Source organism: Balaenoptera physalus, assembly GCF_965194825.1.
Source record: "Balaenoptera physalus genome assembly, chromosome: 12".
Taxonomy (NCBI): Eukaryota; Metazoa; Chordata; class Mammalia; order Artiodactyla; family Balaenopteridae; genus Balaenoptera; species Balaenoptera physalus.
In genome coordinates this window covers 66,701,912-66,726,171 of record NC_138897.1, presented here as the reverse complement: position 1 = coordinate 66,726,171, position 24,260 = coordinate 66,701,912, and the positions used below count along the sequence as shown (strand labels likewise).

At 46.1% G+C, this 24,260-nt stretch overlaps 1 protein-coding gene across 1 annotated transcript in view; it reads right to left on the bottom strand.

The window, feature by feature from the left end:
* RAB31 (RAB31, member RAS oncogene family) overlaps nucleotides 1-24,260 on the bottom strand; it is a 110,238-nt gene that overhangs the window by 61,379 nt on the left and 24,599 nt on the right. The window contains exons 2-3 of the mRNA XM_082418743.1: nucleotides 8,960-9,039; nucleotides 4,635-4,716 (exon numbers count right to left, since the gene is read on the bottom strand). Of these exons, the coding sequence (XP_082274869.1) occupies nucleotides 4,635-4,716; nucleotides 8,960-9,039 (162 nt within the window). The remainder of the gene's footprint in view (nucleotides 1-4,634; nucleotides 4,717-8,959; nucleotides 9,040-24,260) is intronic.

Below are 24,260 nucleotides of genomic sequence, written 5' to 3'. Positions count from 1 at the left end.
AGCACACATCTAGAAAGTGAAGGTTGCATCTCACATTGTGATATTTAACAGCAATAAGGATATGCTGGTCCCCAGTTTAAGTGAAAAAACAAAGGAGGAAATCAAAGGAAACTCAGAGGGAAGGAATGACGTATTGATACCGTGGGACAGAAGTCTCATCTCCCCTCACAAATTCTGACGATGGGAGGACAGACCTGGGCAGATAAATTCCTTTCTCTTCCCGGGGTTCTCTCTGAGCTGCAGTTCCTGAGTGCATCCTTCTAGGGGCTTTGCTCACCTACCACTGCTCCTCCTCATAGATCAGCATGAAGCGAAAACCAACACCCATGTGAACAGGGCAGGATGGAAACCCCAAAACACCCCACCGAGCTCCAACACGGGCACTCTTCCCTCGCAACACCCCTCTGGGGAGCAGCAAAGTAAATGCACAAATCTCGAAAATGGTAAGCTTTTAACAAATTGGATTCAACAATCAACTGGAAATGGTTACATTTTTTTTAAACCATTTTTCTTACAGAGGCACTCGGTGGATTACCATTTGCCATTGAAAGAACTGGAGAATGCCCATCATATATGGCTGGACTAAAAGCAAAATTAAGACAACATATCAAGAAAGAATGCACTCTTACACGCAGACAAAACTCTAGTTTGCAAAGATACATGCACCCCTATGTTCGTAGCAGCACTATTCGCAATAGCCAAGACATGGAAACAACCTAAATGTCCATCAACAGAGGAATGCATAAAGAAGATGTGGTACATATACACAATAGAATACTACTCAGCCACAAAAAGAATGAAATAATGCCATTTGCAGCAACATGGATGGACCTAGAGATTATCATACTAAATGAAGTCAGAAAGAGAAAGACAAATACCATATGATATCACTTATATGTGAAATCTAAAGTACGACACAAATGAACATATCTATGAAACAGAAACACACTCACAGACAGAGAGAACAGACTTGTGGTTGCCAATGGGGGGTGGGCAGGGAAGGACTGGGAGTTTGGGATTAGCAGAGGCAAACTATTATATATAGGATGGATAAATAACAAGGTCCTACTGTACAGCACAGGGAACTATATTCAATATCCTGTGATAAACCGTAATGGAAAAGAATATATATATGTATAAGTGAGTCACTTTGCTATACAGCAGAAATCAACACAACACTGTAAATCAACTATACTTCAATAAAATTTAAAACAAAAAAAGAATGAATGCACTCTTATACAAGGACAGGAGAACCGGGATCCTTTTACATCTCCAGTGCCCAGAGGGAAAAATAAACTTTCAAGAGTACGAATCTGTGCCACACGTATAATGCAGGATTAGTACCAGCAGTAAGTAGCGCATCGACGGAAGTGCCGTGTGTGCCAGGCAGACACAGACTTGGTCTAATTTTGAGGAATTAACATATGCAAAGCACTGCGCTCAGCAGTCTCCTTCCTTGAGGACACAGAAATCTGTCTTGATGTTGTCAACTCATAAATCCAAAGAGATTGGGTTTGTTTAGCGTTGTGAAAACTAAGGAGAACAGCAGCAGATTTCTACGAAGATAAGGAGGGAAAATAAAACGCACTGGACTCCAACAATTAATGAGAGAACCAACAGCACCGCACCAGCAACAGCAGGGAATTTATTTTTAGCTCAAACATGAGGCCACATCATTACGAGCACGATTAAGTCCCGCAACGAGCTGCCAAAACGGCTGAAAGACTGCCATCCTGGAGGGACGGGGGACCGCACAGGGGGACCACAGACAAGGTCAGCCGGGAGTCACACACCAGCCCTTCGAGGGTCAGAGGGATCGGACAACCACGAGGCTGGGTGGATACGGCTCACGTGCTCTCCACAAACTGGATTCACCTGAAGTTACCACCCAAACCCCATCCCTCTTCCCTGAAGTATAAAGAGAATCACTAGTACGGAGTTGTGCCTTGCACTTACAAGGCTAACACTTTTCAAATTATAGGCACAGTAATATAGTCACAGGTGTCTATAACTTCTAAGAGTCAAATTTTAGAAAAGCAATTAGAAGAATTAAAGATAGTCATATGAAAAAAATTTTATTGCTGTGTTGCTTTGAGATGCTAAGTGGGCCAGACTCCAAACTAAAATAGTCACTTTAGAGCCAAATTTCATCAAAAGCAATCGACCCCTTGAATATTTTATTGGAATAAGTACGTAAATGTCAAATGTCCTGTTTAGATTATACAGAAATCTCCCTTTAAGGACACTATTATCAAGTGAAAACGGCAGATTATAAAGACTCATGATCCCATTGATATGAAATTATCAGCACACACAGTGAGCTATCTGAAGGATGGTCACCTAATGTCAACAGTGGAAATATCTGGGGGTTGGGATTTTGGATAATTTTACTTTCAACTGTATGGTTTTTTGTGATTTTTCTATCATAACAGAACTATAAAGCACAGGACCCAGACTGCTGGATTCAAATTTCAGCTTTATACCTTATTAGCTGTGTGGTCTTGAGCAAGTTACTTAACCTCTCTGTGCCGGGGTGACCTCCCCTGTAAATGGAGATAAAGACAGTCCCCAGCTCAGAGTGCTGTGAGCAGGCTAAATGCATTGGTGCACAGAAGGCACTCAGCACAGGGCTGGAGCACAGCAAGCCTTCAGGACACGGCAGCCGGCGGTAGAAGCCGCAGTGCTATGTAAAATTGACTTATTACACTCATTAAAAGCAGCTGCAAAAGCAACTATTTCATGGGCAAAAGTAAAAAGGAGAGCAAGGAAATCTCACTGCTTAAGTTTAAAGAACAACCCCTCAAACTCCCAAGACAAAAAACTAGCAGATCCACTACAGAGAACACACAAGTACATGCAGAAGAGGTCCCTAAGAAGACATTTCCCCTGGAATCCATCCCCCTCACTTCAGAACGCAGAGAGAAAGAGAGGCCCCAGGCAGCAGCTTCATATGTGCAAATCTGCACTCTCAATTCCGCAGAGAAACAGAAGACATTCTAATGAGGTTAGCATTTGTAGGACAGAAGATTCGTCCCAATTAAAGAAAAGGAAATCTCTGAAACGCCTTAATCTACAAACGCTGGAATGTTCATTTTAAGAGTGGATTTATAGAAAATGAGAATTATATAAACACACACTTGATTTGTTAGGAGCTGATGATGAAAAATGATGGATTATCCTGAACCCTGGATTCTCTTTCTTTGAGAGGGAGACGGTCCACAGAACAGGTAAGTGAATTCAGTGGTGTATTAGAGGCTGGTAAGGGCTATGGAGAAAAATGGGGTGGGGAGGGCGGGGAGGAAGTGCTGACATTCTAGGCGGGGTGGGCAGAGAAGGTGACGTCTGAGCTGGAACCAGATCAGAGGAAGTTCAACCTGTCACTCCACGATTACAAGCTCTGGCGAAAGTTTTGATCAGGCTGAAAGCTCTCGTTGAAGACAAAGTATTGGTTACCGCTGTGTTCACTTCTCCTGGCCACCCCTCTCAACTTTGATAACATACACTCCACTTACTACACACATTTTCTGTTCTAGACAGTCTGCTGGTGTTTGTTATTTCACTTTTTAAAATCTAAAGATGTGAGGTTCTTGAGTAATCTTCTCCATAAATATCTTCAGCAAAGAAAAAGAATCAGGAATAAGAAAGCAGTCATCTGCTGTTTCTGGTAACCCAATGTCCATTGCCCTGTTTCCAAGCAAGAGAACCCAGACTTTCCTCAGGGAACAAAGCCCATCCGGCTCCCAGCCAGCAGGGTTCAGGCGCAGCTGAGCGTAGCCCTCACCTCCAGGGATAAGTGTACTGACTGGCCCCACCAGCAGGGGCGCCACAGCCCCCGAGCACATGACTCAGACCAGGTGGAGGAGGGCCCCAGGGGCAGGTCTGGGAAGAGGTGCCTGCTTCCTGGGGGTGCTGATGAGGCCTCCTTGCCACCCTCGTGGAAGGGAAGCTGGTGGGTCAGCCTAAAAATGAAGTCAATTTAAAGGTAAGCAAGCCAAGGACTTCCCTGGTGGCACAGTGGTTAAGAATCCATCTGCCAATGCAGGGGACATGGGTTCGAGCCCTGGTCCAGGGAGATCCCACATGCCGCAGAGCAACGAAGCCCCTGCACCACAACTACTGAGCCTGTGCTCTAGAGCCCGCGAGCCACAACTACTGAGCCCACGTGCCACAACTACTGAAGCCCGCGCACCTAGAGCCCGTGCTCTGCAGCAAGAGAAGCCACTGCAACGAGAAGCTCTCGCACCGCAATGAAGAGTAGCCCCTGCTCGCCACTAGAGAAAGCCCGCACGCAGCAATGAAGACCCAATGCAGCCAAAAATAAAAAAAAAATTTTAATTAAAAAATAAAATAAATAAAAACAAATAAATAAAATAAAGGTAAGTAAGCCAAGAAAACCGAATAGAGACAGATGCCCTGGACAGCACGTTGGCAGGAATGGAACTCAGCCCCACCCTAAGGTGATTTTGCCCCCTTCTTTTTCTCATAGCTGAAGAGTACATTTCCTTTTTTGCTTAAATTATTTCAAGCTGGGTTTCTATCACTAGCAACCAATAGTCTTACCAAAAAAAAGAAACCGTTGGTCGCTGGCATTTTTTCCCCCCAGGATTTTCCCTAGAAAGCCAGCACGTTCTTACCCGTTCCTGACCAGCAGTGTCCCAGATGAGGAACTTATGAAGTTCATTTCCACAAGGCACTGTTTTGGTCATAAAAGATGCCCTGAAAAAGAAAACCGACATCGCCACGTTACCGATCGCCCCTACAACCTTCACGAAGACTCCTGTTTCCAACAAGTGAAGGTGGAGCCTCTGCTGGACTCCAGAAGCTCTCCTCTCAGGGGTCACGGAGAGGAAAGAATGGCTGTGGGGTCCTGTCACCAAAAAAAATATTCTGCATTTTCTGTTAGTCCAACGGGGGGCTTTAGCGGGGGAGAAGGCAAAGAATGCATTCAAAACACTGTTTCCAAAACATTTATCTTCAATTGTTCTAAGATATTATGCCTGAAATCAGGAAAGAAAATAAAACCTTAGATTTTAAAAACATATTATCACCACAATGAAGAGTGAAAGAGCAGCTGGTATTCGGGCATTTGACAGTGTGGGTGGGCCCTGCAGAGGTGCAAACAGTGGCGCATACTCCCTGCTCTATGAATCCAGCACTGGTAGCAACGATTAGAATACTGTATCTCATTCCCATCCTGCTTGCCTAAGTGCAGGGATAAAGATGGGTAGCTTAACAAAAATTTGTTTTCTCCAAGAAAAAGGAAGGATTTGAAATTCTCAGTAGATAATGAAACACTTGCTGTTTTCTTTTTTGCATAGTTCCTCTTAAAGCTTTTTCTTTGTGCTCATGAAAGATGTAAAAATCCTTGTACCGGATAAAGCTTCCCATTCATTAAAAACTAGCAAGCCTCTCCAATCCTGTGACAGCCAGACATGAGGAGCCTCCTGATGTGATGGGATTAGTACACGCATCACCTGTGCAGCATTCCGGGCAAAAATGTTTAATCTGAATTTAATCATGAGGAAGCAATCGGGCAAATCCGGAATGGGGAAGATTCTACCAGACAACAGCCTGAATGCTCGGAATAAGTCAGTGTCATGAAAAGCAAACAAAACAAAAGGCAGGGGAATTGTTCTAGATTAAGAGAAAGAGACAAAACAACCAAATGCACTGTGTGGGCCTTGACTGGAACCTGGAGACCCTGGATTAGGAGGGAAAGCGCTTCGAAAAACATTTGGAGGACAATTGGAGAAATTTAAATTTAGACTATATGTCAGATAGTATCATTGAATCGAACTAACTTTCTAGCTACAATAATGGTGTCCTCCTCATGTTCTTCTTAGGAGATGCACACCGGAGTCTGCAGGGGAAACGTGTCAGGGCGCCTCTCACTTTCATGGACCCCGCAGGCCCTCCTGGTCCAATGCAGAGTCCAGCCCTGCAACCAACCACTCAGCACTCATCCCGGTAATATTTCCTCAATTTCTACTCCTTTTCCCCAAGACTAAGAGGCAAACTACAGAAGTCCCAGGGAGAAAGGGATTCGGCCCTTCAATTCCCATACTGTTCCCACAACAGACACACACACCAAGGTTAATAGTTCTAAGTATCAACATACAATTGCACTAAATGGAAATTCTAAGTATTTTTCTAAGTGATATGACCTAATATGATCAATATCGCATCTGCCCCATGACGTTTCATTTCTTTAAGAGTTCTTAAACTATACATCCCAGGATTACCGGTCAGAGCAAATATATTCCAAAAATAAAAATATCTTTATTACTTTTCTCATTATAAAAGCAATATAAGTATTTCAAAAAAAAGAAATTCAAGAAACGAAAATAAAGCAGGAAAGTAAAATCAACTGTAATTTCACTACCTAGCCACAATCACTGCTAATAAGTCGGTATATGTCCTTCCAAATGATCTTTACACAACTTTTACCCCCAAATTGATGATACATAAATTTTGTTTTTCCTCCACTTTATATATTGTGGACATCTTTCTATTTCTATGAATATAGATCAACATCATTATCTAAAGGGACTGCATATTACACACCATGTTATGGATGTAAGTTCATCTTCATCACCTATTTTTCACTATTATGACAGTAGTTACATGAATATCGTTGTACCTGAATCTTTGTGTCCTTGTACAACTATTCTTTGGACTTAATTCTTAGAAGCATATATTCTCCACGTTGCTATGTTCACCAAACGGTGGGTTGTACCAACCTATATGCCCACCGCAGCGTATGAGATGACCTTTTCCCCAACCAAGAATCTTTCAAATCTTTCAGGATGACACACAGAAAATGGTATCTCATTCCTGTTTTTGTTATGGTTATCATAAGTCTGGACATCATTTTAGTGTTTACTGTTCACTTGTTTTGCTTTTGTGAATCTTTAGTTCATGACCTTTGCCCACTTTTCAGTTGGGATGTTCATCCCTTTCTTATGTACTTTTTGAGTATTTTACTCAAAAATACTGTTTTTGAGTATAACAGTATATTTTTAAAAATATTTTTCCAGTTAAATCTTTGCCCTTTAACTTGGTTTATGGATTTTTTTCCAAAAACGCTTTTTTAAATTTTATGTGGACAGCTATATCAATATTTTGTCTTGGTACTTATTTTTGTTTTCATTTCTACTTTGATGTAAGCAGATTTTCATGCATTTTTCAATATATTCTAGGCAATGGGATGAATAATACAGCAACTCTGCCCTTAAAAAGTTCTCAGGCTTAGGAAACTAAGTTTGTGCCTTTAAAATCTTAGACTTTACTAACTGGGAAAAAAAAAAAAATCCAGGCCAACCCATTCACTTTACAGATAAGAGGGGGGTAAATCTGAGACCAGAGAGACGGCCTTGACCCTGGTCAAAGAAGAATCTGATGACACAGTCAGGAGAGAATGCAGAGGCCCCGCCGCCAGCCTGCGGAATGGGGGCTCACAAAGTCCCTCAGTTTGCTCACCTGTGAAACAGGTCCCAAATCTATTCTGCATGATCTACGGGCTGTTGTAGGGTCAAACGAGGAAATGATAGCTGTGAAATCCCCCCTTGGTACACAGTAAGCCCGTGAGGAACAGCTCTAGTCATAGTAGTAATGAGTATCATATATATATGTATGTATATACCTATATGTGCAGACGCACTACACACACACGCGTGCGCGTGCATGCACACATGCACACACCCCTCTCTGTTCCTGATTTCCTGCCTTTAGGAGAAAGACTATCACTATTTGAAATGAAGACTGACAACCATTGCTCTTTTGGTTGTTTGGGGGTTTTTTTCAGCCTCCTTGCTAGCTTATGACTTCAGACTCTCAGGCATCTTCTCTTCCCTCTAGTTGCCTTCTCGAGCGATGGGGGTGAGCAATGCTGAACTGACTTCGTTCCCTGAGGGAAGCAAAATCTAGCAGAGAAGTTACCACAGTTTCCTTGTAAAGGTCGAAATAGAAAGGGAGGTGCACACACATGTCTGTTCAGGATGCCGACAATCTGCCTGAACAGCAGCCAGGGTTTCTTATGAGTCACAGGACGATAAGGATGAACTTTCACTGCTGAAACGCTGCCCTTTCACAGCCTTCGGTCTTTCCCCAGTGGCAGTGATCACAGTGGGAGGGAGCTGGACTCCCAGAGGACTCACTTGCTGTGAGTCAGAAGCTTGCTGTGTGCCCCGCCATAAATTTTCTCCACTTACGGCTGATGGAGACCATCGCCCTGTCCTCATCAATCCTACCCGGTTCCCAAAATTTATACACACATTGTTTCTCTGCTGAGGAAGACCAAACCTTGCTCTCTGCAGAGAGCATGCTGTCTTCAGAGAGAAAAATAAGCCAGGCCAAGTTCTAAGACAGTGAAATATCAGGCACCTGCAAAACAGCACAGCAAAAGCGCATCTGGCAAAGGCATCCGTAGGAAGGGGGAAAATGCAACAGGAAAATGCTCCTACGTTCCAAGGTCGGGGTCTGGGGTGAGCAATCCTCCCCTCCCCTTCCAAGCATTAGAAAGGAGATGCTGACATTGGATTAAGCCAGGAAAGGAAAATCAATCTGCCCACAGGCTGCACAGACAGCTCTGCTGTGAGTGGATGCGTTCCCGGTTTCCCCGGCAGGCGAGTCAAAGCAGAACCCTCAGGGATTTGCCCCAAGTCTCGACTTCCATCTGGAAATAAAGCCAGCATGATTTGCAGAATGACGCTCTTGGAGATCAAGGAAATGGCCTTAGGCTGCAGTGTGAGGAGGCTGGTTAGGGGGATGGAGGGGACTGACAGGGGCAGTAAGAGCGGACACACTGCCTAGAAGTCCCTGAGTTTCTGTCCAGGTCTTTACAGTTGGGATTGGTTCTCACTGGCTGGGAGAAAACCACGTGAAGGCTCAGACACAGAATGACCTCTCTGAGTGCTTAGAAAGGAGGAAAGGTGAATTAGAAGAAAAGACGAGAACTCACCCAATGGTTGGGCTGATGTTGTGGTCAAAGTGATCCTGGACAAAGCGACACACGATGCTCGATTTCCCGACACCGGTGTCCTGGAAGAGGAAGAGAACACAGCCGTGAGGATCAAGGCTGCCGATTCTGACCGAGTCTAAACAGAACCCAGGACACGGGAGCTTACTTCCAGTTGGTGGGAAGGGGGATATTTTCCTCTATTTCATACCAGCATTTTCAACAATGAAATCGTACTGCTTTCATAAAATGGAAAGAAGTATGGTAAAAATAAGTTTAAGAAACATGTCCCATCTATATACAATAACTAACCTAGAACTGGCATGTTCACAGTACATTTATTTCCAGAAATTTGGAAATTTTTGGAGGGGTCTAAGACATATGGCAATGCATCACATTGTTTTGCTAGAAACAGAATTGATTTCGTTCAAAACTTTAGCACTCTAAAAAGATGTAATCTATTTTTCTAGGTATCGCCCTATAAAAATGATGAATTCTAATTATTGCATTTCTAACATTTTCTCTCTAGAATCTGATGGCTGCATAAGAACCTCCAGTTTTGCTCAATTATATAAAGGTTGCATCTCAGCTCTTTCTCTGTTAAATAATTCTTTAAAGCTGATTAGGATAGGGGTCCAGTTACACACTGGAACTAGGACACATGCGGTTTTTCTGCAGTCCCTTCCAAAACCCTTGGTCAAATGGTTCAAGGAATACAAAACACAAATTCACAAGGTCAAAGAGATGGGAGAAGAGACAACCATCAGACCAGTGATGACAGAGAGAAGCAGTGTTGGGGGAGGGGGTGTCACTGGAGCCAAAGGGCCTGCAGGGAGGAGAGCAAGTCATTCCACACCCACATTCCCTGAAGGTATCACGAGCTGGAGGGCAACGCTGGAACCAGAATCAGGTGAAAAGCTGCACAAAATCACACCCTGGGCGCCCCAGGCACGTAACCAGAGGAGGGACATTCCACAAGGACCCAGGAACTGTGTATCAGCCACCGGCTGGCTCGGGGCTTCACACGCAGCTCAGGGGGCCCCGGGGCTACTGCCCTGGCCTGTGGGACCCCAGATGGAAGAGGCGAGGGTGCCCCTCTGGGCAAGAGGAAAACCCTGCAGACCCTGAAATGTGGCGTCCCCCAACTACAGGCCACGTGTGCACCCGCCCACAAGCCCCCCCCCCCGTGCAAACAGAGCTTTGGGGATGCATTTTAATCTTTTAAAAAGAAAGGCTCAGCTAAGAAATACCAGACATTTATACCCACAAAAAAAGAGCAGGATGCAATTTTAGAAGATCATTCAGAAAGTTAAGAGGGACCCCTCAGAAATTAAAAATACGATGGTAGAAGTGGAAATTTCAAAGGAAGCGTTACAAGGTGAAGTCGAGAGATTGCCCAGAAAGCAGGGGAAGGAGAACAAAGCAACTGCCCCAGCTGCCAGCAGCTGTGCTTTGAGAGCGGCCGCAGGGCGCGCGGAAAAGTCCTGTCGCCCTGCTCTGAGGGCATCACGGAGACTTGAGATGGATAGTGAAAGGGAAACGAGACACATTTAGTCCAAGAAGGAAAAAAAAATACAGATACACTTCTCTTCAAAGTGTAACGTTAAAAGCCTACAGATCAAGGAGAAAACTCTGCAACTCAGAAAAAGGTGTTTTTCTCTAGACACTGAAATATGAAATGAGATTTGAAACACCACTGCCCATCTGAATTACGGGCACGTCCTCTCGTTCCTACATTCAGGGGACCATTCCAGCAAATGGGGCGAGAGGGCTGTGCGCTCAGGATCCTCATCAGAAAATCAGTGTCCAGAAGGTGTCACCTCCCGGTGCACGCGGCCTGCGCTGGTCCTGAGCCCCAGGGGAACCGCACCAAGCACTGTCTCTCTGCAGTGTGGGGATCGATGTGCGGAGTTCAGAGAGGTGAGAACAGAATGGAAACACCAGCTCCTCAGACTCCAAATCAACGCCGCTGCTATTTCTGAGCTGCACCTTCGGGAGGGATTACAGCTAACATTCCTCACTCCCCCCAAACCACAAGGCCCTCCTTCCTATCTCAGCTGCTCTTAAAGCCCCCGTGGATGAGCAGACCCTTGCCATCCTGCAGTCCTCGCAGCCCCGGAGACACTGGACACGGAAGAACTGGGCCGCCACCCAGGCCGCCCTCCTTCCCAGCTGGGACGACGGCGGCCCCTTGACAGCCTCCCCCCAGCAGCAGGGCGCTCGCCCTCTAAGGGAGGGGCTGGCTCCAGGGCTCCAGGGCTCCAGCCCGACGTGCATCCTTGGGGTCAGGATTCTGCTCCGGGGGCATGTTTTGGAGTCCATCCATTTGCTCTACCCAAGGGCTCAGCTCAAAACTGGCTCCAAATCCTCCAAACAGCCCAAGGGTCCTGCGAGGCCAACCCTTAAAATCCCCTTAGAGATGAAATATTCCAAAGCCAAAATTCCAAATTATTCATCTCTATTCATCATCTTCTCTGGGTAACTCAAGCTAAAATACCCCTGGTCCTGCACAGTTAAAGCAGCCAGCCTGCTCAAATTTAGATTGAAGTTGATTCTTCCACCAAATACACTCAGTGTTCCTTTTCTTTTTACAATTTTAACTCCCAACATCTCTCTCTTATACAATTGACAGGAAGGAAATAACAGGACAAAAGGATAGGCAAAGTTTTAGTTTCTCTCCGAAAGGAAAATATTCTTACAAAGCACGGCCTAAATCATCTTGCGGGGCCAATGGCTTTGTGATGACCTGGGGACCTCGCCCTCCCGTGCCTGCCGTTCCCCCGCCAGCCACGAGGGGAAGGCCCGGCTTGAGGATGGCAGGGGAGCCAGCCAGGATGCCGGCGCTTCTCATGAATCACTCAGCTTGGTGACTTCCTTTTCCTGCAGGACCTCATTCAGACCGTGACACACACACACAGGAGGAAAACGCCCTGAGTCATGACCATCCCACAGGAAATGGCACAGGTCTGAAGCAGGAAATCCTGGGTGGATAAGGAGGCAGAGGAGAAAGAGAAGGGCCGAGGCCCGGGCTGCTCTTCGCTCTGCACGGCCCCGTTACGTCCGGTGGACTTGACACCGATGGAAGGAAGCTCGGTCGCTTTCTGAGATGAGACTGTCACAGCCGTGTGCAGCCTCTAGTTCCGCACAAGAGGAAGCTGAGGCCACACAGCAGGCCGCAGAGTCAGAACCTAATTTTCTGAGTCCCGGTGAAATCCTTAAAGGCTCTCATCAGGTTAAATCAACTGCCCTGCCAAATGTAAATTTCTTTTAAAAAAAGTCCATTTCTAGAACCCACAAGGAGTGCTTTTCCTATTGCTTTCCAGAGTTACCTTCCATAGTAGAGTCACATGTCCTAAAGATACGTCTGCTGGGTTTTGCCTTAATGAAAGGGGGACATATTGCCAACTACCGGGGAGGCATTAGAATAAAACCAATTTTTTTTTTAAACTGAAGTATAGTTGATTTATAACGTCATGTTAGTTTCAGGTGTACAGCACAGTGATTCAGTTAGACATACACACACATCTATATCTATATCTGTATATTCTTGTTCAAATTCTTTTCCCTTATAGTTTCTTACAAAATATTGAGTACAGTTCCCTGTGCTGTACAGTACGTCTTTGTTGTTTATCTATTTTATATACAGCAGTGTGTATATGTTAATTCCAAACTCCTAATTTATCCCTCCCCACCTTTCCCTTTTGGTAACCATAAGTTTGTTTTCTATGTCTGTGGCTCTATTTCTGTTTCGTAAATAGGCTCATTTGTATCTTTTTTTTTTTTCAGATTCCACATATAAGCAACATCATGTATTTGTCTTTCTCTGACTGGTTTACTTCACTTAGTATGATAATCTGTAGGTCCATCCATGTTGCTGCAAACGGCATTATTTCATTCTTCTTATGGCTGAGTAATATTCCATAGTAGGTATATACCACATCTTCTTTATCCATTCATCTGTCGATGGACATTTAGGTCGCTTCCACGAGAATAAAACCAATTCTGACTGCACAAAGCAGGAATAAAATTTAGTACAACCCTCCCTGGGGGATAATCAGAATTTCTTTGTATTCTAACTTGTACGGTTGATACCAGAGCCGTTTTGAGGCCGAGCTATCGGTTCCTGCTACTTCCTGGGAAATGGATCCCTCTTCTGATATTCCTCCCATAGACGTTATTGCTATTATTTGGGGCTAATAATACAATTCTCTGCGAACAATCACATACTCTGCCATGACACTCTCTGCTGTTTGAACGGTCCCAATTATTAATCACGTGTAAATCTGGAATTATGGAATCACGAACCACAAACTTTCAGCTGCTGCCACATAAATCTCTAGGTGTCACTTAATTCACTTCTGGACTAGGGCAACAGGCTGCAGGTAGGGTTCCCACCTCTCAGAATAGAGAACGGGAAATCCTAGGCAGCTATATCACCGCTACGTGATCCTGCTCTAATGGAAGACATCACAGATCAACTCAGGACACATTATTTTAGGAACCTTTTCAACCCAGCTCTGCAGAGAATCACTACGGCCCGATCAAGGTGGGTTCCCCCACCCTCCACCCACTCCTCCCGGCCCCTCCACTCCAAACTCACGCAGCACTGCTCTACAGACGCTCTAGACATCTTTACAGGCGGTAAGGTTGAGAAACTAATAAGGAATGTTGATACTGTTGATAACATTATAAATCCACATGCCTCTTATGGAGAGGAAACTGCAAACGATAACAAGACCTACAGACTCAGGAATTCCATTCCTAAGAATGCAGTTAAAAGAAGGGAAAAAAATGAGCACAAAAAAAGTTCACTGAGGTATTTTTTATAAAAAATTAGAAATCACCTAAAACATAACTTTAAATAAATTATGGCATAGATGGTACTCGTGAAGCTTTCATCTCAGACCTATCAAAACATCAAAGAGGTAGAATACTATTTGTACATAATGTGAACTATGGAAATGATAACTCCAGCATCTGTCTCTGGTCTGGCAATCAGAACCCAAACAGCAAGGATTTTTACGTTTATTTGTTTATTTGTTTCACTCAGTCACCCATTTGTTTAAGTGTTTAGACTTTAAGCGTTACATTACTTCTAAAAAGCCTTAAGTGTCTGACGTGTCAAGAAGGAGTTAAGTTAGGAATTTAGGAGGATGAGAGAGGCCAGCCAGGTCTCGTGGGTGGAGAGAAACAGGCAGAACCATGGGGTGGCTGACAGTTTGATCCTCTGAGCCCAAAAGTGAGGGAAGCTGAGAGCAGGGTGGAGTCTGACCCAGGGGAGTGCAGGCCTTGTCCAGGACACCGGACACGACCCCTGCACGCGACGCCCATGTGGGGAGGCACTAGACTTCGTTTACTCTCATGGGAAAAACTGCTTACAGACCGAATTTTAAGCATACAAATAGCGTAAATGAATTTAAGCATCTAGACTGAGGTCCCAAGGACAATAGTGAACACAGCTTGGAAACGCCCACAATCCTCTAGATGTATATGAACACAACCTCAGGTCCACACAGAGGGAATAAGGTGCCATGTCTGAGGTGCAAAACATGCCCAGGAGAAATGTAAAAGAATCCTGCTAGAGAACATGAAGAAATAAGCAAAAATGAGGAGGCTGAAAGCCCCAAGAGAGATGATTAGACGGTTCAACAGGGAACACAGGCACACGTCTACTTCCTTTCTCTCACTGGGTGCTCACGACAACCCTTCAGAGGACAGAGGTACCGTCCACATTTCCCACATTAGGAAGCCGTGGTCTAAACGTTTATGTGACTTGCCTGCAGTCCTATAATCAGCAAAGGCGTCATCGGCCTTCAGACTTCCCCTCCCCCATACCCACCGGCCAAAGCATCTCTCTCCAGAAGGCGTGCGTCCGTGCCCTCATTGACTTACCGGTGCCTGTGCAGTCCGCAAGATACAAGGACGGGAGGCAAGATTAAGTCCCGATCTCTGCAGTCAGATCACTTACACATCAGACCTAAACTCTCAAAGGAATCAAAGACAGAGCCGTAGTGACTGAGATCACACAGGCCAACCCAAGACGTCAACGGGACGGCTGACAGCTGTGTTCCAAACTGCATTTGTTGGCCCATCATTTGAAACTCAGGTGTGTATTCTTCTGTTGACATAATGCTGTAAATAAATGATTATTTCCCAAGCTTGCCCCTGTACTATAGCACTCTACAACAGAAGACCCCGACATCCATGTATACTATTGTTTCCATAGGAAAATTTATTCTACTTTCAACCTGGGGGTTTCAGCCAGTGTGAACCAGGCGTGCAGTCCAAGCAGAACGCCCCAGGAGTAAAGAGATCTTTGGGGAACACGGTCTCCTGCATTTGGACTCCAGTAATACTGCCAATAATCCCAACCTTTCATAGGAGCAGGAGTGGGCCAAACAGTCATAAGGACAGTGACTAAAGCTCCTGCCACCCAGCCAGGCATCTTCTATGGAGAAATGTCCACTGTCACTTCTTCGAGCATCGTCTCTGGTCTATCATACCTCTTCTCGCCTTCTGGGACTCCAACTGTGCCTGTATTAAACTTTCTTCCCCTACCACATATGTCTTTTATATTCTTTTCTTTATTTTCCATCTTTTTGTCTGAGTTTCAATTTGGAATTATTCTAACCTATCTTCCTGTTCTTTCTACAGATGTACCTAATGTGATGATGAACCCATTTATTGATTTCCTGATATCAATTATTGGATTTTTTCACCATAAAATTTTTATCGTACAGTTTTCGATTGCATGCCAAAGCTTGAAATCATGACTTTTATTTCCTTGAACATAACGAACATACACGTTTTAAAGTCCATGTCTGATAAGTCCATTATCTAGATTCTCTGCAGGTTCTGTTTCTATTGCCTGTGGAAAGATCTTCAGTCAAATCGCCTTGTCTCCTCCTATCACTGGTCAAGTTTAAGTCTTGGAAGCATCCCTCCAGAGAAGGGAATTAGAGCAGCCTGTCTGGTGATGACCCCCGATCTTCTCTGACTCTTGGATGGGTGTTTAAAAAGCACAGTGATCTCACTTCTGGGATGCCATCCACCCCCAAAAAGCTGTTCCCAGTAAGAAAATATTTATACTGTTTTAAAATGCTGTCCTGGACTTCCCCTGGTAGCGCAGTGGTTAAGAACCCACCTGCCAATTCAGGGGACATGGGTTCGATCCCTGGTCCAAGAAGATCCCACATGCCGCGGAGCAACTAAGCCCGTGAGCCACAACTATTGAGCCCGTGCGCCGAGAGCCTGTGCTCCGCAACAAGAGAAGCCACCGCAATGAGAAGCCTGTGCACCGCAACAAAGAGTAGCCCCTGCTCGCCGCAACTAGAGAAAGATTGCACGCAGCAACAAAAACCCAACGCAGCCAAAAAAAAAAATGCTGTCCCTTTCTACTATTGTTAAATTTATTTGCCTCTTGCTCTTCCAGAGTTGGCAGATCTGGTGGATTCCGAAGTCTAGCAATCTTTCAGTCATCAAGTGCTCTGGCCCCAGAGAGGGGGTGGCTTCTCCACCCTGCTGGTGGCAAAGGAACGTCCTAGAAGTTCTAGGGAAGCCAAGGTCACGTGTTGGGCATGAGAAAAGGTGAGCAGCAGAGGCCCCATGCCTCTCCTGGCCCTGGTTCAGAAAGAAGTCCTCCTCCTGCCTGACTCCTCAGACAAGTTAAAGAAGGAAAAGAAGGAGGAAGACACTTCTTAAATGGGGAAGAAGGGCACGTTCCATCACCCCTTCACTTCCGTTATTCTTATAATAGCTCCCACTGCTTCTCGGCGTTTCCACAGAGCACTCTGTCCCGATGTACGAACTCTGTGCGGCTAAGCACAAATTTCAGAGTATCTGAGTCTTAGAAGGTGTGACCTTAACTGTTGTAAAAAATTTTTAACCCAGTGTTTTACTTAAATCGCACTTCCTGCCCAAGGAACCAACTGTTCTCTTACCACCTTTGTTTCCTCTCAAGCAACGCACGTGTGAGCTGGTGACTGGGCAAGACAGGTCACCAGACAAACGGCAGAGACACGAGCTGCCCTGTTCCTGGCGGGGAACCCACTGGCTCCACGGGACACCTGGCCTGCATAGGCTCCCGGCACCAATGTGGGATTTTATTGTTATATTCTGTCGTGTTCTTACAAAACACTCAATATTCACTGTTCCCGAGTTGCAGATCTAGCAAGTAAGGATAAAGAATGATCATAATTGCAGCTTCTAAAGTGGTTCCCAGTGATCCCTGACTCCTGGTGTTTGGTCACCTGTACGTGACCTGGACCTAACGACTTGCTCCTAAAAAGTAGAAAAATGGCAAAAGTGATGGACGTCAGTCCCCAGGTTAGGTCATAAAACACTGAGACTTGGCCTCCCCTTTCTCAACAAGCTCCCTGCCCCCAGCCAATGGGCTCCTGAAGCAGACACGGTCCTGGAAACGGACACATCAGAGCCCTGGCACCCAATGACCATCCAGGGTGCTCTGCCCATCCTTAGGATCGGCTGGTACGGCCACACCATGAACTTACCCTTCAGGTGGGAGGTGCTGCCGTGAACCCCAAGGGCGCCGGGACTCAGATGAGGAGGCTTTGCCCTCCTCCCCTCCCCTCTTCTCCACCAGCCTTTGGAGCCTGGACTTGTCCTAAGGGCAGTGGAACCAACGATACCCACCAGGGGTGGAACTTTAAGAGGACTGGAAGGAAACCAAAACAGGAAACAGAGGCATTTAGGAGGCTGCGCTCATCGGCTGCGTTTTTACTGAGCACCTACTATGTGCCGGGCATCTTCACAGATAACGGTGGCCAGTCTATCATGTCAGAGCTAAGGCTCCACATCGAGAGCTCGCCTGGTGCTCACGTTGGGTTGTGCAGGGCGGACAGAAGGAATTGTTTTTGTTTTTTTGTTTTTGACACAGCACAAGCTTTATTCAGTGGCCAAAGAATAAAGGAGTGAGAACTAAATTCACAGATCGACTTCTCGCCCACCTGGCAAGAGGGATTTAATTTTAAAGGGTAAAGACAAAGGGAGGAGGAGGGAGGCTAATGATGGGGAGGCAGATGCTTCAGTTTACAGGGGAAGGGGCAGGGCTTTTTCAAGGGAGTAGGGTGCCACCCCCTTTTTAGGAAGGAACCGTTCTTACACCCCGACTCTGACAAGCCTGACAGCTGGCATCCTCAGACCACTTGCTCATCTGAATTAACGCTCGATGCTTCGCTGACCCCCAAGCCGAGATCTTGTGTGATGTAGATAGTTAACTGCTGTGATCCTTAATCACGACACTAGATTACAGAGGATGCACATGCACCCTTGTCGGCTGCAAACAAGAGCAAACAGTCAACACACCTGCATGGTACTGATAAGCTGGGGATACTAGCCTCTGCTCACAACTAACCTACCTTCCTGACTCTATCACTGTTCCCATTAAATAACCATAGTTTTTGACCCATGACATGTGAGGAATCGTCCTATGACAGTCAACTCTATCAAGCCCCAGGCTTGATTCCCACACTAGTGTCAGAAAAGGGACTTGCATGAAAGGGAGGAAGTGTGTCCGAGGTGGGGCTGGGCCTACAGAGTGTGAGAAAAGCCATCCCCATAACTATCACGCTGGCATGACTTTCCCATGGCTTAGTTCCTTCGGTCAGCTGGCACTTCTGCAAGCATTTCAGAGACTTTACAAAACACACATAGAAGGCAGCAGTGGGAATTTCCAGCTCGAGGGAAATTACTACCCCCCTCACTTTCAATCTATGCTCTTTGGGAATAAATGCTAAACTATCACACTTAGTTTAAGACATTCGTCCAGGAAACGCAAGGCTGCCTGCATCACAGCTGCCCCTGCGAGAAGAACCCCTACCTGGCAGCCTCTGAGCAGGGCTCAGCCTCCAGGGTGAGCCTCCAGGGTCAAAGATGGGGCACCCTCCTACTTTCATTGTCCAAAGGAGAGAAGACGGGTGTGGCTTCTGGGGCTGGAGATGAAGATGGACCACGTGGATGAATTCCCCAGGAACAGCCTGAGTGGGTGCACTGCTGACAATAAGCAGTAAAGCCATGGATATGTGCCCTCTGATTCTTGCACGGTGTCCCCCACTGCTCCCCAGCCAAAGACCAGCTGAAGGTCAAAGAGGAAAGCACATGACTGCAGATCCGCCCTCCACTGCTGGCTGGATGCTAAATTGCAGAGCCAACGCCATGTCATTAATGCTGAGGCACAGCTCTGGTCTGAAAACTACCCGCCACCACCCCCCCACCCCCAGAAGGGAAAACTAATCTGAAACCTTGTCATACAGGAGGATGTTCCCGCCGACAGAGGTGAAGATCAAGGGCGCTGCATTGAACCTGAGCTAATAAGTAAGTGCACGTGCCCAGTTGAGCCAAAATTACAACGAAAGTGATGACTCAGGGAAAAGGGAAGAGAAGACAAAGACTCCAGGCAAAGCTCCAAGACAAATGGAGCGTCTGGGCTTCCAAGTTCCGAATCACGATGATCCATGAGCTGTTAATGACACCGACCACGTTAGTCACGTGATGGTGGTGATGGTGACGGCTGACGTTTTGCTCAGCTAGACTGCATGTTAACCTGCATCACCTCGTTCATTTTCAGCCCAAATCTCTGAGAGATGTACTACTATTGCCCATCACAGTTGGGAAAACAGGCCCAGGAAGGGTCAGCGATTGAACCCAGTCTGTGCTTCCCAAGCCCGAGCTCTTGACCTCCATCCTTTACCCTAGTGCCTCCTGACAAACACCACCCGGGTCCCCACCCTGCGACAGGTGTGATGATGCGTATCTCTCCCGCTCGCTAACCCATCCCGCGTCTGAGACACAGCAGGCCCCGTGTCGGGTGCTGGCGAGTCAGCAGGATGTATCCTCTCCTGCAAGCGCAGGAGAGACACACCCAGGAACGTGACCCAGAGCCAGACCTCAAGGTCTGGAGTTTCCTCTTCATGACACAGAAGGAGCATCACGCCCAGGACAACATGCCCCCATCCCGGGGGAAGACTGCTCAGGCCCATGGGGTTTCCGTGGCCCCTCACGATGCCCTTTCCATGATGTTCTGGCACATGCCCTTGCTCAGCAGTTCAGGAGAAACTGAAGCCATGGCCTTTCTTGACCTCAACCTGCGTTCTGAAGGCTTTCCAGCTGGCAGAGCACTCACATTCATTACTGCATTCGGTCTTCATGGTGACCCTGTGAGGTCATCATTCCCATTTCGCAGATGGAGAGCTTGAGGCCCAGTACCCGTCAGAGCACACCGCTGGCAGAAAGGAGGTCCGGCCAATTCCAGGCCTCGGCCTCCCCGTACATTCTTTCCCCAACTGGAGAAACCATCTCCAGTCCCAGGTCAACAAATCCTTAGGGAATCTCAGTGTGCGGGGCCAGCAGGGCTTTCAAAAGCAAAACGCGCAAAGGGGGTCAAAAGGCACAAACTTCCGGTTATGAGATAAACAAGTCCTGGGGATGCAGCAGATGGCTTGGGGACCAGAGTTAACAATACTGTGCTGTATATTTAAAAGTTCTAAGAGAGTAGGCCTTAAAAGTTCCCATCACAAGAAAAAAAGATCGTAACTATGTGAGGTGATAGATGTTAACTAGACTTATTGTGGTGATCATTTCACAAGATACACAAATGTCAAATCATTACGTTGTACACCTGAAACTAATATAATGTTCTATGTGAATTACATCTCAAAGAAGAAAAAACATCCAAGCAAAAAAAGAACTTGGTCAGGTTTTCATAGAAATAAAAATGCTTTTATCATGCAAATATATGCTGCATGAACCTAATAAAATAATTTGCAATTTTAAAAAAGATTGAACAAAATGTTAGAGTTATTTCATGTTGGTACAGATAATTTATCTTAACTAGAAATATGGGCAAAGTAAAAACAGAATTCTTTCAAAAAAGAAAAGTTAGGGAGGAAAAAGTCCAGAGCTAAGAAGTGTCAAAGTGAAATAACAGGCAGTTTGTTTCCTATAAGTGAACAACTTTGGTTAATTTTTATATTAAAACATAATTTTATGTAAATAGGTATAGATACGTTGATAACAACCCCACAGCGTGGGTTACCTTCCTCTTCACGCTGATAGGAGGGTATCAGTACGTGTTTGAACTTCATTTACCAACACTGTGAAATTCTGCTTGTGGATACTTCTAGATCTGTGGATATAAATCTCTTTAAGAAGTTTATTTATTTTAGGGTCAAGAAAGAAAATATGCAGTTTATGCTTCTCAAGATAGGAGCTGTTCCCTTGTATGAATCACTGAATATTCCCAGAGACACTGTGGGTAAACATCCTACATGTAATGTGAACAAAGGACAAGTCCCACATTGCAGAAAATGAGGTGTGTATCGTCTGATAGGTGTATATCTATTTACAAGTGGCACACATGCAATACTGTATGTACTAAGATACTATACAATGTATAAGCTATAATCAGAAATAGAAATTTTAAGAGAATGATCTATTAGGATCTTCTCAATACTGTGCCACCAAGTACAGAAAATCCCTGGATGCTGAGGCTGGCGTAAGCTGCAACTGCCCCCAAGCCCCCGATTTCACATTTCTGCTCAACCAACCAGCCTCGCTGGTGTCACAGACAGACTTACAATCGACACAAGCCAGCGCTGGGGGAAAGGACTTTCAGTGTGCCCCGCTACCCACCCCCACACACACAGAGCCTGGGAAACACAGGGATGAAGCCCTCTGAGGCTAGAGCCACACCGTGCAAAGTGGAGTCTGGAGGCGGCCACCTTTCAACTCCCTGAATCGGAAAAGGGAAGCAGCTGTGCAGAGAGACATTAAGCCAAGCAGCCCAAAGACGGGATTCTGGTACCTCCCCTACCTTCCCGAGGCCCAGCTGCATTCCTGCTTTGGGTTCCGTGGGACACCATATATCTTTCTTACTTTTTTAACTGGGTCTCAAGTGCACGTTGGAACCTCCCAATGGCCACTAGCAGCACAGTAGGAGGCTGCCCATCCGAAGCTTGACCCCCAGGAGGAAACATCTGTAAGGATTTTACAGCTGACCCCCGGTCATATCGCACCATCTCCATGCCCCTTTCCTTCCGCCCCTGACTCTGCCATCACATCATCACACATGCTACTTTTTTGCAGGAAGTTACGGCCAAACCACAACTTCATAACGTGCTGCTCTCCCAATAAAAGAGAGCCTGGAAAAGGCCACCTGATGTCTGGGCCTGGCCAACAGCAACGTCTGGGTGCCTCTGGCCAAAGCATCAGGAGCAATCCCTCGGTCACTCGCTAACACCTGGGTGTATTTCATCTGCATCACGGGTCACGGTCACGGTCTAAAGGCATTGCTACACGTGCACTCAGAATCTAAGTGACAGAAAGCCATGTACGGCCTCTAATTTGTTAGGAGATGTCCACTTCTATCTTCTAGCTTTACAAAAAGACAACTGATTGACTCTATTAGAAAATGAAACAAGGAAGAAAAAATCAATGGTCTAGGAAAGACAATCACTTGTTCCAGGAGTGAAATCATCTTTCTGGTTTCAATTTGGACCCTGTTGTCTGTTCATGTTCTGACTCTGGGGACCCATCACACACTGCCCTGCCTCCCCCACCAAATTCTCTCTCAAGCAGGCAGGAAGATTGCAGCTAGATTGAGGCAACCAGGCCAAAAGTTGACAGAATAATTTGGTCAGATGAACCAAAGGAAGTGTGTTTCTTCACTCGGTGGTTTGGACACCTTCAGGGGTGAGGAAAAGGATTGCAGACCTTCTCTGCCCTCAGAGCACAAACTTCTGCTCTATTGCGATCTGACCACGTGACCTGAGCAGCTAATTTCAAACTCTGATTTCCTACCCACGAATCTGTGTCTTACCCAACCTGGCATAAAAGAGACTTTCCCAAGCGTCTGACGCATATGAAAACACGCTGGTAAATCCGCCTGCACAATCTCCTATTTTGTGCGCCTGCCTCTCTCCCAAAAAAAGGATTAGGATATTTCAGAATGAGCTCCCAGCACACGCCCAGCCTGCATTTTTATGAGATGGGATCCTTTTCTGCTAAATGGATCTAAATGGCAAACTGTAGCTGGCGGCCAGAAACACAGAGTCAGCCAGGACACACAGACAGCGGCAGCATCCTGCTGTTCTGCTGACCAAAGGAAAACATTTTGGAGCTTGAGTTTTCTATGACGTTTAATCTTGACTCTAGATCCAAACCGGCTCGCTGTTATGCTTGCTCAAGACAGTAGCAACAGGCTGGCCGGCAACACTGCAGTATCCGTTTGCTCCTTCTCCGAAAAAGCCAAAACGTGCCTCCCCAGTGCACAACTGTTCTCCGCAATATCCCCGCATCTGATAATGCCACGAACTCACAGAGTACCCCGGCGCCCCACCCTCTGATCCGTGGGCTGGCTTACCAGCTACAATTCAATCTGGAGCTCATCAGCTGGGGAGACACAATGACCCAGAGCAAAGAAAAGGAAGAAATAAACAGCAAGGGCCGAGGCGCCCAGGGATTAGGGGCTTCCTCGGACCCGCCTTTTATCCTGGGGACCCATTCACCACATAGCAGGGCAGGCACGGGACACCCAGAAAGTCTCAGTGTGGTTCTCAGCCATGTGGCATCCAAGGGGGACAACCAGGACCTGCCTCCCCTACAGGAGAGAAGAGTCTCCGAGATTTCTTTCTGTATGCACGCCAAGCTATAGAAATTATGCACACTCTCTTTTCTGGGCTAAAAGATCAAAATCTGATCGCCACTCTTGGGAATAATTTTGCAAACATTAATCATAATTGTTTTGCTCTTCTGAGTTATTCCCTATCTCTTTTAACTGCAGGACAACATGAAGAGAACTCCAATAAAACAGAAACCCCAAGAGGTCATAGCCTGGAGTGTGAGACACACAGGGCGCACACATCCGAGGGGATGCTATAACAAAGGAGGAAGAGAAGATAACCACCAGGGGTAAACCAGAAGCGGTGATAACCCCCGCCTTCCTGCAAACTAACCGCACAGGGGAGCAGAATCTGGGGGTGGTCAGAGTGTGGGTCTGGGGTCAGATGCACGAAATTTAAATTTCTTCCTAGTTTTCTCTGTGCTTCTGTTCCCTCCTCTGTAAAAGAGGAGCAATAGGAGGGCCTGCCTCATAGGACTGTCGTGAAGATTAAATGAGATAACACGTCCACAGCACTGAGAACAGTGCCGGCATCCCGCAAGTGTTCATAAATGCTGATTATCATCATGACGATTACACAGCCATTCAAAAGAATAAAGTCCATCTGTAGGAGCTGATATGTATGGAAAGCGTTCCAAGATATACTGATTGAAAAAATCCATTTACAAA